Source organism: Eumetopias jubatus, unplaced genomic scaffold (genome assembly GCF_037043125.1).
Source record: "Eumetopias jubatus isolate StellerSeaLion01/CBP00866 unplaced genomic scaffold, mEumJub1_p1.0 scaffold_1, whole genome shotgun sequence".
NCBI lineage: Eukaryota > Metazoa > Chordata > Mammalia > Carnivora > Otariidae > Eumetopias > Eumetopias jubatus.
The window spans coordinates 3,845,428-3,866,296 of record NW_028274807.1 but is presented as its reverse complement, the minus strand read 5'-3'; the positions used below and the strand labels follow the sequence as shown (position 1 = coordinate 3,866,296).

General features: G+C 49.2%; 1 protein-coding gene across 2 annotated transcripts; it reads right to left on the bottom strand.

Moving 5' to 3' along the window:
* Positions 1-3,891: 3,891 nt before the first annotated feature.
* Positions 3,892-20,652, bottom strand: LOC114226371 (radial spoke head 1 homolog). 2 transcript variants are annotated; one of them, XM_088017030.1, is made up of 9 exons: positions 20,599-20,652; positions 18,268-18,381; positions 18,058-18,163; positions 13,499-13,589; positions 12,873-13,008; positions 8,722-8,805; positions 7,228-7,417; positions 6,388-6,489; positions 3,892-3,944 (listed from the first exon to the last, which is right to left on the bottom strand). In XM_088017030.1, the coding sequence occupies exons 1-9, from the start codon at positions 20,650-20,652 to the stop codon at positions 3,892-3,894; spliced, it is 930 nt and encodes a 309-aa protein (XP_087873156.1). The 2 variants fall into 2 exon arrangements, with proteins under 2 accessions (XP_087873156.1, XP_087873369.1); XM_088017243.1 differs by lacking the exon at positions 18,268-18,381.
* Positions 20,653-20,869: the final 217 nt, after the last annotated feature.

The following is a 20,869-nucleotide window of genomic DNA, read 5'->3' as shown; positions in this document are numbered from 1 at the left end:
CTTTCACAAGATACAAAAAAAAAAAAAAAAGTATATAACTCTGTAAAAACTGTCCATTCTCCAGAGCACATTCTTCTCTGTGAAGAGCTTGTTTCCCAGGCAGCTGTCCTAACTGGGCCTGAAGAAAACTGTCTTTCTTTTTTTAGAGATTCTAAAAGGTTTATTCATTTTGTGTCGACGCGGTCAACCACCATCCGGAAGCAGATGATGTATCATTGGAAGGTCAAAAGCAGCCTAACCCTAGGTCAGAAAATCTATGTCACTCACCTCACTCCACCTCATCACGTGGGCATCTTATCTCCGGTCATCACAAGAAGGTTGAGCTCAGGGCAATAAGATACTGTGTGAGACAGAGACCACATTCATGCAACTTTCATCACGCTGTATGGTTACAATTGTTCCGTTTTATTATTAGTTACTGTTGCTAATCTCTTACAGTTCCTGATTTATAAATTAAACTTTATTACATGTATGTATGTATAGGAGAACAGAAAGTCTATGCAGAGTTCGGTACTACCCATGGTTTCAGGCATCCGCCAGGAGTCTGGGAACATACTGCCCGCAGATAAGGATGATTATGGAACTGCATATATATGCTTACACACACATATACTGTGCTTTCTCTCTTTTTCATGCTCTCTTCCTAAAGCAAATGGAGCAAGATAGAAATGATTCCGGAGTCTGGATAAAGAATATACAAGTTCCTTTTACTATTCTTGCAACTTTTCTGTAAGATTGAAATAACATAAAAAAAAATTACAAAACATCAAAACCACCGGAAAATGTAAGGAAATTTTCAAGGACTGATGGGGTTGTGTCAAAAGGACCAGAAGTGGGTAGGAGAGCTACCAGTGGCCAGAGCTGTCCATTTAAGCACTATAAAGGCAAGGATCACAGTGAGTTGAAACCACACCGAATCAATGAAAATCCGTGAGTCCACAAGGACTGCTCAAAAAAGAGAGATCCAGGACAGACCAACGTGCCAGCATTTGGAGCATCCATTAAACTAACATCCTGCTTTTAAAATTATTCAAGAGAAGGAAAGAAGCATTTATCCTGTCTTCCAGGAGGACTATATTTCATGGGAACCAGAGAAATCCAAAACTTTCCTGCCTAATAAATGTAGAAGGGACAGTAGATTTAGAAGAACCATTGCTCAACCATAATTGTAACCATTACAATCATGGTTGAACAACGGTGGTCCCAAAGATTTCAGGTCCCAATCCCTGGGATCTGTCAATCTTGCCTATTCAGAAAAAGGGTCTTTGCAGGGGTGATTAAACCTCTCAAGGGCCCTTACGAGAGAGGCGGAAGGAGATGTGGTGATCCAGACAGAAGAGGTGTCAGGAAGTCAAGGAGCACTGGGGCCCCCAGGAGCTGCAAGGACACGTCCTCCCCTACAGCTTCTGGGCTAGCACAGCCCTGCATAGCCCTCAGGTTTGGACTTCCAGCCTCCAGACCCGTGACAGAACTGCTGATTGAAGTCGCTCAGTTTATGGTAACTTATGGCAGCAGCCCCAGGAAACTAACAGAACAATGAAGGTGATCCAGACAACGATCATTAGCCCGTGTTGAAACCTGGAGGTAAGTGAGCCTGGAGCTTGGAGGCTCTACAGTACCAAAGCAACAGCATGCACACCACTTTCAGCAGCAGGGGACTAACGCAGTCCAGACACACTCCTCTCCTGACCTGATGACATAGGAAGAACACAACGCACAGGATGGTGAATTTAGTCAGCCATTCACAAATGGTGAATCCACCAAGCCTTTAGCTGTAACTTCTAGGAATAAGAACTACTGGGGATAGCAGAACAAGCTAAGAGAGCCCAGACACATCCAGGAGCTGCGACATTCTGCGGGCAGCGGCTCGGTCTTGCAAACCAGTGATGTGGGAGGGACTGATCCCAATAAAGGGCATAAGACTCCCCAGCGCGAGGCCCTTCCACACCCTGACAGCGTGCCTCACACAGCGTGCTTCACCACAACCACCTAAGTCCCCTGTCCCTTCTCCCTCTGAGGCATTCAGACACCTGTCCCCTTGTGATGGGTGGTACTTAGAGCCGACGCAGGCACTTTTAGAACACACTAAGGGAGCGCCAATTAAGTTGAACTGGGGATGGATTTGGCAGTGTGGGTTTCTGGAAAATATGCACGTTCCTGATTTGTAGTAACTTCCACGTGTAATTCAGTTCTTGCTAGCTGCTCTGGAATAGCTTCCAGAAATACTCCTGCCACCCACTTTGGTGACTTGCCCAGCACTCTGACACATAGGTATGGGGTCAAAGGTCAGATCTCCACCTGCCCTTGTTTCCTCCCACGTCTATGGGAGTGGGGGAATGAGGTTTGAGGAGCACAGCGCCAGGCTCTAGTCTGTGGATATTACTTCAATCACCAGACACATAAAGTTGGACTCTCTCCCGTCAGAAACGTGATGATGCAGCATATACAATATTTGATGTGAATCACACACAGTAGGATTTTATCAGACTGCATGTTGGTAGCACACAATCCTGACGCAGTTTCGTGAACCCCAAGATGTGGGTTGTTCTATCTCCTCAATGGTCAGTAATTATAAACCACACTAAAGGAATATCTGTGATGACTTCCCTGATCTCCCTACAGGAAATCTTGCAAAATTATTCTCATAAGAAGAGGCTAACAAAGAGTATGCTGGCAAAAATGTAGAAGTGTTAGAATATCAGTATTCTGATAGTTTTCTAGATGTGCTATTTGTGGATTCACCAGCTTTTTAGTTTGTAGTTTTTTTGAAATTTCTTACTCTAAAATAGTATCTGCCTTAATGCAATTTCATATTCATAATGTTCTGTGTGTTTTTGTAAAGAGGCCTGGATACCATGTTCATAATGCATTGGTCTTAAAAAAGCCCCATGTTTTGGGACCTAATGAACATAGATGCAGCACATGGTGCTGGGCACACGAACTACAGAGACCATTCTGGGGTGAACTGGAGACGTGAACCTGGGGAGATGGGAGACGGTGGCGGGAGAGAAGGGGCCCCTCCAGAATCACATGTCTTCACAGTGGTGCTCGGCGAGCCAGGAGGGGCCCAGACAGCGTGAGTGTGGCCTAGGCGTTAGCCCCACTGCCCACCGGAGGACCTGAGGAGTGTGCATCACAGGTCAGAGCCATGTCTGTGGGAAGCCCTTCCCCTTAACCATCTGCAGGGACCCCCGAAATCCACACTGTGATGCTGAAGCCATGGAATGGGCAGAAGCAGCCCCTCCAGTGGCAGCTGATGGTTTCTTGCCCGAGCCCAAACTTAATTTTTTTTAAGACTTGATTGATTGATTGATTGATTGATTTGAGAGAGAGAGCGAGCTAGGGGGAGGAGCAGAGGGACAAGCAGACTCTATACTGAGCATAGATTCCGCCTTGGGGCTCAATCCCATAACCCCCAGATCGTGACCTGAGCTGAAATCAAGATTCAGATGCTCAACCGAGATGCCCAGGCGCCCTGCCCTAAGTCTGTGTACTGTGCTGTTTTGTGCACCTTGCACACAGAATTATTTTCTAGGGTCTTCGTAGCTCTCTCAAGGGAGATTGGAGAGAGAAGCTTTAGTAAGTGTTACTCTACGAGTGTGGCCAGAAGGCCACCTCCATGAACCATCTTCTGCAGTGTTAGGGGTGCACGACCTCGTTCTTTATCCCCGGAGAAAACAGGGCTGAACAACCACAGCCAAATAACCTGGAGACTTCCAGCTTAAAGAACTCGCAGAGGCTCATCCATAAACAAAGGATAAGGAAGACATTTATTCATACTGCGCACTATTTAACAACTAATAAGAAAGATTAATAATGGATTAGCATCAACGGGCCAAATAACAGAGCGTTTTGGGGATAAAATCTCCTATTCTTCCCACTCACGTCATCTCACTCTAGTAGTTCTGACTGTTTACTTTCTTCTTCTTCAAAACTAACAATTCCTGGGGGGAGAAAAGAAACATGAGTATATTCCACACCCATTTTTTCTATTTTGAAATTCTGTGTGCTAACAGATCTTTTGCAATGAATAATATTATAAATATTAAGCATTTATCGGGCAAAAAATACAATGTTAAATTTTATCTTATACAGACTTTTGTAGTTTTTCTCTGGTACCAGTGTTAGGAGTACATTGGACAGTTAGGGAGTCAGGGCCAGGGTCCCCAACAAGAAAATACAGAGTCAGGACAGCTAAAATAAAATTGCACTGACATCTCATTTTGCAGCTTAGACAGGACCAGACCAACATTCTGCTTTGCAGCCTTTGCAGAAGTGACTTCTGCAAAATGTCCTAAAATAAGACAATTCACCACCAAAGCATTTGTCAATATCACGGGCAAGGGGCAGTTAAGACATAAGCCCCCAGATGGCAGCAAAAAAAGACAATCAGCACATGGACATTAACCTAATAGGTAGACAGATACCTGACCAGAGCCCTGATTGGCACGATTCAGCACACCCTGATTGCTTAAGATAGCAAAAGAACTCATAAAAACCCCTAAACTTAGACTCTCCAAGGGCAAATCTCTCGGGACCCCTCCCTCTCCGGGAGCTTTCTGCTCTTGCTCAATAAACTTTGCTTTACTGCCCACCACTCTCCGACTGGTCCACCTCTTCATCTTTTGAAGTGGTGTGACCAAGAACCACAGACCTAAGGGGACAAAAAATCCTGTAACACCAGCAATAAACTGAGCAAAAGATAAATTAAAGTCAATGCTGAGAATATGCCCGTGAGACTGAGCTCACTAACTATCTTTGCCTGCACACACTGTCCACATATGACCAGCTTTACAAATGTGAGGCGGCACTGCTCGGCCCTTGCATCAGTCAAAAGAAAGGCAAGGACTTGCTACATTTCTGATAAGATGCTATCTTGAAAGTATCATGAAAGTTAGAGTTATTTTTTATTGTGAAGTAAACTCTATAACCCTCACTGCTGGCGATGAAAAGAGATTAGCAGGCTGAACCTCGGACATAATGTAGGAATCGTGTTAAAGCTTGAGCTCTTGTTATTGTCTTGAAACGTTTGCCTACTAGGCCCATTGTTTACTTTAGCCCGTTTTTAGTTTAAGGCATTCTGACATTTTGGCATCTACCCTGGAAGGTGCTAGCACCATCCCTCCCTTCTCCCCCACTGCCCCACTCTCAGAAATACTTCTGATGCTGCCGCACTTGCTCCGTGCACCTTCCTGTACACAGCAGTCAGTGGTGGTCACACGGCGGGCACACGGCAGTCGAGTCACAGATTCTCCACGCGCTTCCCATCAGGCCCTTGGTGCCTCTAGTGCCCCCTGGTTGGGCAAGCAAGGTGTCCCCCCACCGAACGTGCTCAGGATCAGCCATAGCCTCCACGTAGGGAGCATCCATATACCATTTAAAATGCTCTGCAGATGCAGGCCTCCTCCATCCTCACAAACCTCAGGGCACTGGGGACAAATGCAGGATGCAGTGGGGTACAAGCAGGGAGGTCCCCCCGGCTGCTGCTGGGAAACCCTGGCGTCAGCCCCTGCACTCTCAGCCACAGGCCGCCAAGCCACCAGCACAGGCTTCTTCGGTGCCCCACGACGTAGTTCGACTCACTTGCCAACAAAAGCCTAACTCTATGTGCGCCTAACACTTTGAGATAGAAACCTGTTTTTACAGTTCATTATTGCAGAGATTATCTTCAAAAAAATGGGGAGTACAAATCTTCAAAAAAGGTATTTGTTCTTAATTTTCAATAGAGACAGACTAACCTGCACGGGGTCCCCAGCCCAGCAACCACCAGACCACTGGGTCCCTCACCACCAAGATACCTGCCTTAAACCAGACACAAGAAACTGGGCTCCAAGAAGAAAGCCCTCTCTGAACTCCCTGGGGATGCCCACAGCACTTGGAAGATTTTTCAAAGATTCTAGGAACCTGAAGCCTCAAGCAGACTGAAAGTCGAATCCCTGGCCTGTGACCTGCAGATGCAGAAGCTTCTGGATTAAATGGTACATTCAAACCCACTTAAAAAGGGCTGATTCCCAGCACTGCTGGCCCCTAATCAGACTCCTGTGATTCGACCGTGGTAAAATCAGGTAAAAAAAAAAAAATGAAGTCATGTTATAAATCTCTAGTGAGACTCTGCAGCCTGAGGCTGCTCTTTTGGTGAAAATGGAGATAATTAGCATGTGACAGAGAGCGAGAGGCTGTGCAGGGCAGCAGGCCCCCCCCCCCCCCCCCCCCCCGCACAGTCAGGGGTTTGTCGGAGAGTGCCTGAGAGAGCAACATCCCCATGGCCCCTGAGATCTTGTCCCAGTCCCCAGGGCAGCCCACGGACGCCAAGGTCAAAGACAGGAGAACCCGAGAGCCCTCCTCAGTGTGCGCCCGCCTCCCCCCCGGGCCCGAGTGCATGCTCACCCTGGTCGATGGCGTCATATCGGAAATCCTCTCGGCCCTCCTCCCGGGTGCCATCTCCGTCGTCCTGCCCAGGCCTCATGGAGTCGGTCTCCCCTCGGAAACATCTGCCAGAGCCTGGCCCTCCTCCGAGAGCTCCCCACCACCTGACATGAAGCCACAGGAACCACTCTCACGGAGGCTGCGGGCCTGGGTCTCAGACGGCTGCTTCCTGGCCTGTCAGCGCCCACTCCCTCCTGCTGATAGTGTGCCCGCCACCCCCTTCGGGGACCCCCTCTCCTGTTTGAAGTCACCCAGTCCAGCCCAGATCTGGAGTGCCCATGCCCTATCTCGGCGAGGGGTTCAGATGGGGCACGTCTACGTCCCACCGAGAAGCCACACTCTGTTCCCCAGGGAACAGGGCTGATGGGTGACAATTCGAGAGTCGATGAGCATTGCTTTCCAAAGGGAAGGGAATGCCCATAAGCAGAGACCAGAGAGGGGAGGCCTGACCCTGCCATGCCTGAGGCTGTCTCCACCCCAGACCTCTCTGGCTGGAGGAACCCCAATACATTAGGACTCCTGCCCAGTGTAGCCTTCTCTAACAGCCCCCGGCACCTCGGCTACTTCTCAGGACAACCACCGGGGTGGGGACGGCCAGCTGCGGCTGTCACCGGGCTGCTCTCAGCCCTGGCCCAGGCTCAGGCCCGCAGCAGTCGCTGACCAAGGGGGGCGGGCTCTTAGCAGCGGTGCTTCCCATGGGACCAACCAGTTGTCCGTCTAGCCAGTCAGTCCCACTGCCCCCCTCTTCCACCCCCAGGAGGGGCCAACCCCCCACATTATCCTGCACACAGAACAGGCCCACAGAGAGGAGGCGCCCAGCGCTGGTGCCCCGGGGGTGCCCCGTACCCTCGGGTCCTGGAGCCTCTTCTGGGCCAGGCCCGTCCGTAGGCGGCTGCTCGTTGGGGAGGGTTGGGGGCCACAGAGCCAGCTCTGTGATTTTGGTGGCCCTCCATTTGGGAACCACGGTCATCATCGTCGTCTCCTCCCTCTCCTCTTTCCTAATTTACCAGAAATGTGAGATTACCAGCATGTGTGTACACGGGGGGGACACTCGGCCACCATGATGGCAGGCTCAGTGGTCCGCCCAGCTGTCAGCTGCCCCCGCTGGGATCTCGGCTCAAAGGTGGATCTTGGACACGCCAGGACAAGGCGCAGACAGGCATCGCCACGTGGCACGTTCCTGCTCCTGCTCCTGCCGCGAGCGGCTTCTGGACCTGACACTCCCAGCCTTCTGGAGCAGTTCAGAAGTGACCGACACCAGCTGTGGCTTTCAGGTGCTCGGCCACATTGTCCAGGTCTCAGATTCTTTGTGTATAATTAGCTAGCCTCCCTGGCAGGAAAGGGCTGGAGTCATCCTAAGACCACCATACAGCATGGAAGGGCCTGAATACTAAAGCTGTAGAATCTAGGATTATGGGGGAAATGAAATCCCATGAAAGCAGAGGGAGAGTTGATCTCTTTAAACATGGGATCTTTTGTAAGAGTGTACAATTCCGGCAACTGAGCAGCCGGCACACGCCCATTGGGCCGAGCGTGCCAGCCTATTCCCCAGTTTTGTAACTGTCACAAATTTCCCAAGATCTGAGTATCAATAAATGTGGGAAATGTCACTGTCACCTAGAGGATGATTCCTATGACAAAGAGGACAGAGACCTACCTATTACTTCCACTGAGTCGCTCAGAACTAGATGGCTTGGTTGCCAAATTTCTGAGCTCCATCCCCCAGGAAGGGTGATGCCAGTGCCCTAGAATCACCGGGGGGCTCGTGAAAACAGGGGTCGGAGCTTCTGCGTCAGGACGTCGTGGGTGGGGCCCTATCACCTGCGTCTCTAGCAGATGCGCAGGTGATGCGATACTGCAGGCCCCGGACCACACCTGGAGAGCCGCCGCGGAGCACCTGCCATCTCGCGTCCTCTGTGCACCAGGACACCCGGTTTCTCTGCTTATCACAGCTCCGGTCGTCATCCCAGAAAGCTCAGGTGCGGCCTGAGAGTAAGGCCCTCAGGTTGTGTTTAACTCCCCAGGCTTATTCCTGAACAGGAGCGGTTCTGGGGGCTTATGGCAATGGCCAGCTTCTCCCCCTGACCACAGCTGCACGGGGGCTTCCGCGGAAACGGTGACGTGATACTGCTTGGTTCCGGGAATTCGGGTCTGGATCGAGGCACGCGCACACAGGGAGATGACAGCACAAACGTTGCCAAGAGCTGGCATGACTTCCATGTGACTTGATGGGATCTGTGGGCTCAATACCCCCAGGGAGCTCTTTGGCCTACAGACAGAGGATGCTTTATGCACTCTGCCACTCACCGCATGTGTTAGACGGTACTCCCCATGCTGCTCACATCCGATATCAAACACATACTTTCCAGGGCCGACAGGCTGCGGGCAAAGAGAGACCAAGAAGGGCTTCACTCTTCACCACTCCACGGAGCACGTTCACCACCCAACGGAGCATGCAAAATGCCGCAGAGATGTCACCTCCAGAAAACCTGCCCCAAGTCAGGCAGTGGGACAGCCAATGCGGATTAAAGACAGCTTTTATGAACTGATGGCCAATGGAATTACCAAGTATAGAGCCTGTTTGCTTCGTTATTTAAACTTTAGTTTTATCTTTACAAAAGTAATGTATTTATTACAAAAATTTCACTAAGTCCAGACCCACAGGCAAACGAGGTAGAGATAGAAGTGCTAATAATATTGTGACATGGTCTTGGGGCCCCTGGTTGGCTCAGTTGGTTAAGCATCTGACTCTTGATTTCGGCTCAGGTCATGAGATCGAGCCCCTCCACAGGCTCCGCAGTAGGCGTGGAGTCTGCTGGAGATTCTTTCTCTCCCTTTGCCTCTGCCCCTCCCCCTGCTGCCCTCTAAATAAATAAATAAATAAATCTTTAAAAAATGTATCTTGTGACATAGTCTTTATAGCCTTATTCCTTATTTCTAGCACACAGATTTTTCTAAATAAAAGTTTGACCGTAATTACACACACTGACTCATACTCTACTTCTACTTAGAAACATGGCATAAATGAATTCCCATGTTTACCAACAGTCTTCCACAATGCCAGTTCTCAATCTGGTATTTTCTTTCACTTAAGAATTAGAATCTATTTTACCCACCTACTATTGTTAATATTTGGCATGCCGATGCTATTCTGACAAAGACCACTGCAGGAGACACATTCGGAGACATGTCTTATGTACATTCTTGATATTTTCCTCAGAGAAGTTTTCAGAAGTGGAATTTCTTGTATACACACACACACACACACACACACACACAGTGTGTACATATATACTCACAAAATATATAGGCACACCTATTTTTTTATATATTGACCAGAATAAGGCTCCAATAATTCTCTTTCCCACAACAGCACTTAAGAGCCCCTTGTCTTCAAACAAGGGGCTCTTATTTTTCCTGGGCATTAACATTGTGCTCTATCTTTACATTTTTTAAAGATATATAAAACAGGATCTCATCATGAAGTCACATCTTTAAGCTATTAGTAGGGTTGGATTTTTTTCAACATTTTTGACCACTTAAATCACATTGATGGATGCAAATGCTTTATGTATTTATATTTAATGTTACAAATATCTTAACCCCGTTGGTAATTTATCTCTTAAATTTTCTTTATGGCGCGTTCTAATCAATAAGGGATTATGTTTAGCAAGCAAAATCTGTTGGGTTTTCCCTTATATTTCTGTTTGGAGAGTCCTCTTTCCTCATTTCAAAGTTAATGAACATTTACCTATTTTTTCCCCGTGGTTTTGTTTACATTTAAACCTTCACTCCCTCTAGTGCGTGTCTTCATCTCACGCTGGACGACAAACTGACTTTGTTTTTCTCCCAAATGGTTATCAAGCTGTCTGAGCACCACCCCTTGACTTCTCCCTATCATGTCCTCATTAGTTTAAAGGACGCCCTTTTCAGGAGCTAAATTATCGTATGCACTTGAATCTGTCCCTAGACTTTCTAATCTGCTTACAGATTTCCCCATGGAGATCAATGAAAGCAGATTAGAAGGTCTAGGGACAGATTCAAGTGCATACGGTAATGCACTTATTAAAGTATGTTTTAACAACTTGTCGGCAAGGATACGAACAGGTAATTCTCTGAGGAAGATAGTCAAACCAGTAGCAAAATTGTGTGAAGACGCTGGACTTCACTAGGAACCGGGAAAATGCACATTAAAACAACAAGACATTTTTTATCCATCAGATTTGCAAAAACATTGAAGACTGGTGACATCCAACATTGGAGACTACGTGACAGAGGCTCTCAGAGTCTATTCACCAGAGTATGAACCGGCAGAGCCCTTTAGAGCAACTGTGGCAATATCAATCATGATTCAAAATGTCAATATTTGTAGACTCAGCAATGGCAGTATCTAACCTATGTAAATATTCCCAAATGCGCAAAAAGAGAGACGTCTCTGTGCATATTTCTGTGGCCTGATGTGATGCGATCCTATTTACATAGTGACAGCCCCGTGCTGTCCGTAAGCGTTTGCGCACGTGCTGCACAGAAAGATGTGCGGAGGGTCCCACGCCAGGGGGAGAAGGGAGGGTTGGAATTCAGGTGGGCAGTGGAGCGCCGAGCACCTGGGGGCTTTACAAGTGGAACGGAAGCTGACCCTTGAACAACGCAGGTCTGAACTGCACCGGTCCGCTTATATGCGGATTTTTTTCAATAAATACAGAGCAGTGCTATAAATGTGCTTTCTCTCCCTTATGATTTTCTTAATAACATTTCCTTTCCTCTAGCTTACCGTATTATAAGAATATAGTACATAATACATATGCAAAGTATGTGGCTTGCTTGGTGGTTAAGAATACAGTGTATAACACCTGTAACATACAAAGTATGTGTTAGTCGACTGTTTATGTCGTCAGTAAGGCTGCCGGTCAACAGCATGCTCTTGGTAGTTAAGTTTTGGGGGAGTCAAATTCTATGTGGATCTTCGACTGTGCGGGGGGGGGGGGGGGGGGGGGGGGCGGAGGGCGGAGATCAGGGGTCAGTGCCCCTGACCCCTGCATTGTTCAAGGGTCAACGGTACTTGTGTGCTATTTGCATAGTTTTCACTAACTAGCAGAACAAAGCTCTTGTTCTCCAGGTTAGTCTAGGCTCAGCTGCATTCATTGATTCTTCCCGATTAACTTCTGTCAAATTCTCTTTCCCCCCACACAGCTCCCTGGGCCAAAAAATATCCCATGAGAATTTTGCTGCGAATTACATAGGCAACATATAGATTTGGGGAGGATGTGCTGCTCTACAAAGACTTAAAAGTAGAATCTGTAATTAGGGAATGAATTTTATGTAAATGAAAACTGAGTTTTAAGAGAGTCTGAGGTGACTTCATTAAATTAGTTCAATATTGCCTACATCAATTTTTTTTAAAGATTTATTTATCTGAGAGAGAGAGAGCAGGGGGAGGGGCAGAGGGAAAGGGAGAGTCCTCAAGCAGACTCCCCACTGAGCACAGAGCCTGATGTGGGACTCAATCTCAGGACCTGAGATGAAACCAAGAATCAGATGCTTAATCAACTGTGCCACCCTGGCGCCCCCCTCTACGTCAACTTCTACTGCCTTTAATTTGCTCGGCAAACTCTTCAGGGAAAGTTTCTGGCCAACGCCGGCTCGCAGACACGAGGAACGCCAGCATGGTGGGGGCTGAATATGCAGAGCTTCTCTGCATCCCAGCAAGGCTTAGCACAGCCATAGAGCCCTCCAAACAGAAATGACCAATTGTGGCCGCCTGGGTGGCTCAGTTGGTTGAAGTGACTGCCTTCAGTTCAGGTCATGGTCCTGGAGTCCCGGGATCAAGTCCTGCATCGGGCTCCCTGCTCAGCGGGGAGTCCGCTTCTCCCTCTGACCCTCCCCCCTCTCATGTGCTCTCTCTCTCTCTCTCTCTCATTCTCGCTCTCTCAAATAAATAAATAAATAAAATCTTAAAAAAAAAAAAAGAAATGGCCAATTGTGAGCACTGCGGACTGGACACCTTCATGCCCAAGTCCACCTTTGCCCAGGGTGGGTGGGCTAGCCTGCAGCAAGGAAGAAGCTCATGGGTCTGCTTTCCCAGGGCTCCAGCCCCGTGCCTCCCAGGGCAAAGAAAGTCCAAACACCCACATGCTCAACCACAGGAAATGTTTCACGTCTGATCTACCCATGATGAGGAGCACGTATGAGAGGCAGGATGCCCCCGTGTTATAACGATGGGATGGATCACTGCCCGGCGAGAGGGCGGATTTTGGTGAGATGCAAAAAAAGAACCAAGTGCCCCTCCTCTCTGCCCTCTGTCGGCGTCAGAGGCTCACGGAGAGGCACGGCTGCCCACTTTCTGTATTTGGAGGGGGTGGGAGGGTTCCCTGAGTTTTTAGTATTCCTCGTCAACATATTTACATAGACTGGGGGAGGAGGGCACACATCGTTTCCCACCGACTTACGTTTTTGTTCAAGAACTTGCCCTGGTACCTGTGGTTCAGGTGAATGAGTTCGGCCGCACCCTCTTGCTGTCCATTCACCCAGGTACCTACGTACTTACTGCCCGTCTCTGCATAGAAATAGGTGCCTTGCCCATGCCTGGTTAAGACAGAGAGAACAATGCGTTTTGTTCCAACACAGTGAAAAATCTTCCAGGTTTATAAGACACATTTAAATTGAGGGTGGCCTACACTTAACTTCTCTATGTGTGCCATCAGAGCTCATTCCTGCTCCGTGTGCCCAGCATGGGAGGGGAATCGCCTGCTGGACAGCGACGCCCGTCCCGCGTATCAGCCACTTCACGTGGACAGAGGCAGCGCTCCTGGGAGCTGTGGCTCTGTCCCCAGGAGGGCACTTCCGTGGCCTCCTGGCCCCGGGGGCTCTTGAATGAAGGACCACATATTCTCCCTGCGAGTCTGCACCTGCCCAGCAATGTCGCATCTGGCGTGGCCACCTTAAAGCCACGAAGGGTTTGGACTGCCTGGCAGAGTTGGCTAATGGGCTCTTGTCATAGTTCTGCCCCATACTAAGACGTCGTCCTAGTCTCATTACATAAGTGAGTTTACAGAACGGAAGAGAGAACGCAAACCTTTGGTGAGCAAACCACTCCCCCGTGTAGGTGTCATTATTGACGTAGTAGTAAATGCCGTAACCGTGCCTTCGGTCGTCTGCCCACTCCCCTGGAAGGGACGACACAAAGCAGGCCCAGTGAGAAGAGGGAGAGAGGACTTTCACCTGCTGTCTCCTCCGTCTGTGACCCCCCTCTTTCCCCCTGCCCCTCCAGCTGGACGGCATGGCGTGGGGGTCCGGTTAAGGGAAGCTGAGCCAGGGGCTCCCTGGATGCAGGTCTGGGCAGGGGTAGGCATGTGGGCTGCAATGAGCTGAGTGTGCCAACAGCAGGTATCACGGCTGGTCAGTGGCAGAGCAAGGATTTGAACCCAGGTTTTGTCTGCCCAGCTGTCCCTAGAGCACACTCGTTCTGCTTGCATGTATTTAGCGATCCAGCACCACCACCAAGGCTCGATGATCTCTCCTCAGGCCCTAGCCAGCAGCTCACTCTATTCCCATTCATCACCTGGCTCCCACACAGCTTTCCAGCCTGGGCGCCCGGGGTGCCCCACCTGCACACCAGCTCCATGCGTGCGGACGCCGCACCGTTCCCAGCCCCTGCCTCTACTTGGACCCTTCCCTCACTAATTGTCCCTGCCTCCTCACCTCCGTGCCGGTTCCTGCGAATCTCCTGCTGACTTGCTGAGAAATACTGGAATTGGCAAAGATACCGTAAACTGCCTGACACCTCTACCATAATGACAACAGCAAACTAGTTAGTGAATGCAGTCGATCCTTGAGGATGGATCCCTGCACCAGGAGACTTCTGACGCCCTCCAGTCTTACAGCTCACACAGGAAAGAAACTTAATAGAGGTTTCCGAGGTTGACAACTCTCCTAAAAACACACGTGGCATTGCTAATAACAAGTTGTTACCCTGAATGACGCTTTTCGAGCCTATGAATAATTTTTAAAAAAATGAATTTTGATCAATTTTTGATCAAAGACAAAAGATAGAATTCTCTATTTTCTCTGTAGAAAGGGATATTACAAAATTGTTGTCGGACAGACATTCCATTATTAGCTAGAAAGGTAAGAAAAAGGAGTGCAGCAGGCATGTCAGACATGAATTTTTTTAAACATCCATTTGTCACTGCCTCAGATTTTGTACTGTTTGTGGTATTTTAAAGTTGTTTTTATTTACTTTGATTTTTTATTACAAATAAACATTCACATTTATGCCAATGTTATATTCTTTTTCTTAAATAGAGCCCCTGAAACTTGCATAAGCTCCTGGCTTACAAGAAAACTGGACCCGCTTCCGCATGAAGAGAAAGCATAACGCAGCATGCCAAGAACATGTGGACCATCCAAGAAGTATGTGTTTACATGAGAGAACCCCATGTTTGTCGACAACAACAAATCCACAGAAGGGCACGTCCACATGTTTTCTCTCTCAGTCCCACAGGTCCCGAGCACTCTGTGAGACAGACAAGCAGCACTTCCAGGAACAGAGCTGCCCTGGGAGAGCGTGCCATCACCCGGGCGGGAGGCCAACCCGCAGTCGCAGCCCCAGCCGCAGAAAGAGCTGCGTGTTCAGGAAGCAGCTAGCACTCCAGAGAGAAGGAGCTGGGGCCGGTACCAATGAAGGAAGACGCGTGATGTGTGCCAGGAGCAGCGTGAGCAGGGGTGATGGAGAACCCAAACTGAAGTAATTCAGCAAACACAGGGGCTCGAACCTAAAGCCGCCCTGAGGATAGAGAGAGTGTGCAGAAGTCCTGGAGGACTTGGGCTTTAAGGGGTCACTGTGTCCTGGTAAATTACCAGTTTAAAAGAAGGAGAAGGAGGGCAGATGTGTAGCACGGGCCGGTTTCTGCGGTGTAAATATTCCCACTGAGGCCACGGTTGAGCTGAGTATGGGGCTGGGGACAAGCAGCCCAGAGCTGGCTTGTGTGAGCGCTCAGGAGCTGAGCAGCCAGGGCCCCGGGGGCCAAGACGTCCCTTGGTTTCTTCCCCCAAAAAAGACCATGATAAAACGGTTCCATCCTCTTCTCTTGGCCATGAGAGCTGGTCTCCAGGGCAGCATGGCATGAAAAACGTAGAAGTATTTTGCAGAAAATTTTCGAGAAAAATAATTAGATTATAAGGGCACCTGGGTGGCTCAGTCAGTTGAGCGTCTGACTCTTGATTTTGGCTCGGGTCATGATCTCAGAGTCATGGGATTGAGCCCCGTGTCCAACGGGGTCTGTGCTCAGTGGGGGTCTACTTGAGATTCTCTCTCCCTCTCCCTTTGTCTCGACCCCCATGTTCTTTCTTTCTCTAATAAATAAGTAAATGTAAAAAATAGGAAAGGAAGGAAGGAAGGAAGGAAGGAAGGAAGGAAGGAAGGAAGGAAGGAAGAAAAAGAAAGAAGAAAGAAAGAAAGAAAGAAAAGAAGGAAAGAAGGAAAGAAGGAAAGAAGAAGGAAAGAAGGAAGGAGAAAGAAAGAAAGAAAGAAAGAAAGAAAGAAAGAAAGAAAGAAAGAAAGAAAGAAAGAAAGAAAGAAAGAAAGAAAGAAAGAAAGAAAGAAAGAAAGAAAGAAAGAAAGAAAGAAAGAAAGAAAGAAAGAAAGAAAGAAAGAAAGAAAGAAAGAAAGAAAGAAAGAAAAAGAAAGGGGCGCCTGGGTGGCTCAGTCGGTTAAGCATCTGACTCTTGATTTCAACTCAGGTCATGGTCCCTGAGTCGTAAGATCAGGCCCCGAGTCAGGCTCTACACTTGGTTCGGAGTCTGCTTGGGATTCTCTCTCCCTCTCCCTCTGCTCCCTCACCCCTGCTCGTGTGCATGAGCGCTCTCCCCCCCCCCAAATAAGTAAATAAATAAATGAAATCTTTAAAAAAAATAAAATAAAACAAAACAAAAATAAAATGAAATGCCCTTCCAAGAAGCTCTCTTCCCACTTAAAATGAGGGTTAGTCACTGTCTGCCCTGCTGGGTCCCTCCACTGCTGGGTCAGCAAAACATGGAAGAGACAGGAACTGACATTGGTGGGGCATCACTCTGGTGGTGGCTCCTGCCAACTAGGGTCTTTGCGCTGGCCACCTCCTTAGGGATGTGTAATAACTGAAACACGTTTTTATAGGGACAGCACCCAAAACCAGAGAGATCATGCACATTGCCCAAGGCCACACGGCAGGACTGAAATGAAAATCAGGGTTTCCTGGGCTCCAACATCATGCTCTCCACCACAAGCACCAACGGCCAAGCATTCGTGTCTTCTTCCGCCTCCTGCCACCTGAGAGCTTCCAGAAAAGCCAACTTCAAGTCATCAGAGCATTTTGTCTCTCCACAGTGTTATTACTAAACATCTTCATCTTTATTTGCTCCTTGCGGCCGGCAACAGGATCAGCGCTGGAGAGGGGTGCTCCCTCTCCTCTCCCAAGCCCTCACTGACCCTCCATCCCCACATCTCACAATCTGTAGAGGTGGTCCGAACACCCCTCCAAAGTCTGGCACCCACTCACCCCTCCAACCTCATCCCCTGCTCCGCCAAGCACCCCTGCCTCCCTGCCTCTGCTCAAGTGGCCCCCAAACTAGGAGTGTGCGCTCGTCCCTGGGCTCCCGAGCTGGGAGATCAGTAATGTGCCCCCTACCTCGGGCCGAGGCTGAGCGCTCTTGCTAACCTGCAGGAAACCACTCTGCATCCCTTAGGCTGACCGTCGCCCCATACACAGTTTTGAAGAATTCAGCCATGTGTTGACTTAGACTTTGTGACTGGAAGGTTGTTCACTTACTGAGCTAAAATTAACATTGTAGCTTCTGACCTCCAAGAATAAATCTCTGAGCAGTGACTACACCCTGCACCCTTTAAGGTACAAAGCCACATGGACACACAAAAACTCACATCTATTTCCAAAGAAGGTTTACATGTTGGCTAACTTTCACGTTAAAAACTCCTTCGATCCCTTATTCTGAGTATCTTTTTTATACATTTACATGTTGTTCAGCTTGTATTAAAGGTCTACACTCAAATACAACATGACAACAATGCGATTAAGTTCATAACAGTCTGAAAGGAATTAAATCAAACTCTAAATTGTTTAAGGTTGATTTAAAAAGCAGATGGTGCTCCTTCTGGAATAAGCCCTCTAAGAAATAGGAAACAGAGCAGAAATTCCCTCTCTAACACAACCAGCATTGGCACCCTTCCCCTGGCTCTCGGACACTGGCAGAATCTCTGGTTTAGAATTCCCTGGTTCCACTTTCATTCAGCAACAAGGGAGGCAGCTCTGGCTTGCACCCGAAGGACACGGCCTCACCGGGAAGCGATGTACCCGGCCGACGCGTACTGAGCGCTCGCCATCCGTCAGGCACTGTTCCTACTGTTCGGGCCTCACGCTGCAGACCAGAAAGCTGGGACAGCGAGCAGTGAGCCTCCCTACATGAGGTCATACCTCTTGTCACCACAGCTCCAGGGGTGTGGTCACGGGCCTCCTGGGAAATCTGATGAAAACTGGACACATTCTTCCCAGAAAAAGTCCAGAACACAGAATCCTGCATAGTTTCTGAGGGCTCCCACCCACTCCCCGCTTGTCTTTCTTCTGCTTTGTGAGCACATCTCACCTTCATATCTTGATCCATCTGGGTATATAAAAGTGCCGTGACCATGCTTTTTATTTTTAACGTATTCTCCAATGTACCGAGCACCGTTTTTAAATTTGTAGACTCCCTGAAACACAGTAATTACAGACACTTCATGTCATTCCTGAATTCAGGGCTCACCACGAGAGTATTAGCTGGAGAAAGCTACCCACCGAAGGCACCCATTCTGACCTGGCCATGTCTTTTGCCGTGTTCATAATTCCCTTCGTACGTGTCCCCATTGGGCAGTCTTGCTTTCCCGTGTCCGTGTCGTTCACCTACCTCATTCCGCTCCCCCTCGTATTCCTGGGCAGAAGAGACAGGGGTAATTACAGCCACCGTGTATTAATCGCGAAGGATGGGTTAAGCATTTTTGTAAATAGTATTTCACGGAATCCCTCCCAATCCTCAGCCCCATCTTACAGGTGAGGTAGGTAACCACACCTGAGCGAGGAGGAGCATCGGTCCAAGGTGACATCCCTAGGACCTGGCACTGGTGGGAGCCTCCCTCGCTCTCTCCAACATCTGAGCTTGCAATTTCTCATGATAATCCTTTACACTGTAAACAAAATCGACAAATTGTGGAAAACTCAACGTATTCCGAATTGTGTTCTTTATGGGAACATGTGGGAAGTAATAGATGCAGGTGGAATAGGTCTCAAGCCACACAAATACCTCCCTGTGGCTTCCTCCAATAATCCAGGACTTAAAATGCAAAAAGCCACCTCTTCTTTCAAGGATCCCTGGGAGCCTGCGGCCTCCTGACAGCTTTTACCCTCAGGAGGGGCCTGTGGGAGGGGAAGCCACATGGGGGAGCTGAGGAGTAACTAGGGCTCAGCTGTCACAAGAGTCCCTAACTCCACTTAGTCAATCTCCTTATCAAGTTTAAAGTCCTTATCAGGAGACTTGAGTTTCAAACACTCAAAGACTAATACGGAAATAATTATGTACCTTAAAAGTAAATCAATAAAAAAAAAAACTAACACAGGCTTGTAATTCACCTATTTTCTCCTACCCTTCACAAAATAAACATTCCTCAAGCATCTAATCATGAGTGCAGGGTGCACATAATAAATAATAAAAGGGCGAAGGCACAGAGTAATGATTTGACATGGAGTTGTACCTGCAAAGACTTACTGCAACACGGGCTCGGAAACACTACTAGGACTTCAGAAACAAACACCTCTGCGGTCTGCCCTTGCCTAGCACTATCTAGCTCAGAAATCGTTGCTTGGAACAGAAGGTAAAAATGTGTGACCTTACTGATTTGTTTCAGGGTTAGTCTAAATCCAAATATATAGAAGCTACCCCCACCCCTCAGAAGACCTCCCAATGCACCCGATACTGAGCTGGAGTGACTGAACAGGAGGGGAACTCTTAAAAATGACCCCAGCTGTGATTTAAAGCTAAAATTATGGGCACAAAAGAGTTACAAAACACTAGGGCTACCTGAGGAGACAAACTTGAAGGCTTACTGGGCAGATGCTGTAGGTTGGGTTCCCCCAGAAGCAGACCCCGAGCAGGTGATTTTTTAAAACTGCTCCCCGAGAAATCAATAAAGGGGGAAACAGACATGAAAGAGGAGCATGGGGGGTGTCAGGAGATGTCCCCGACTTGGCCTCACCGCACAGGGGATTCTGGAGTGTAAATCACTGCAGTTTGTCCTGCTTTTTAGCACTAGCTGCTGGCTGTCTGGAGAGCACGTAGATCCCAGGCTTCTGGCCCTCCCTACTGGCCAGGTGGTTCCGCTTCATAGACATGCTAGTCTTGAGCAGTAACCGGGGCAGAAGCTGGGAGATGGACGCACAGAGCTAGCAAAAATGTCAGAGCAGGCACCAACCCATCTATCACAGCGGAGGTGATAGATTTCTCAGTAAATTCTGAAACTATCTGAACTCTGTACACCACGGCTGGGGTTCCCACCTGTCCGCCAGGAAATGGTCACCCTCTGGGGTAGAGTGATTAATCTGTGGACATATATATACACCCGCAGAGAGCCCAGCTCACACGGCCGGATGCTGTGCACCCGGCACCGCCTCTCTGCTGCCTAAACCGGGGAATGCCAACGACTTGGGTCAGTTCCCACAAGACTGAAGAAAGCACATGGGATTCCGGGTCTCTAGGGCAGAATCTTCGGGAAGCCTTCGCTGAGACCTTCTCAGCATCTCTTGAAGGCTGCCGCGAAGCAGCTTTCCTCCCTCCACCTCGATCCTGAGGAGCCAGGCTCCATCACAGAAAGGACTGCTCCGGACAGCACGGCAGGGCGGGGTGACCCAGCCGACCGCGGAGAGCGCCTGGATGGAGAGTGGCAGCAGGCCCGAGGAGGCTTCCAGGGGCTTTGACTCGGAAATGGTTGCCTTCAGTGGGAGGCGGGATGCGGAGGGGAGGAGACGCGAGAAGGGATGTGGCAAGAAGACGTCAGCGTTTCACCTTTCACCGCCAACTTCCAGGACGCGGCGCCTCTGGGGCCGGCGCGGTCCCCGTCCCTGGCTGGGAAGCCTCCCCCTCGCCCGGAGCGCTCACCCCAAGGTCATTCTCCCCCTCCTCCTCCAACTCCTCCGAGCCCAGGTCCGACATGGCCTCGCCCCGCTGTCGGTCCTCGCCGCCACCAGCGCGTCTCTAGTCGGTAGGTCCCCGCCGCCCGCACCGCCGCGTCCGCCGTCGCCATGGACACGCGGCCTGCCCCGCCTCCCAGCGGGCGGAGGGGCGGGGGGGCGCCGGGCGGAGCCACTGGCGGCTTTCGGGTGCTGTCATAGCAACGGGAAGGGGCGCCCCGGCCTATAGCCGCCCCGGA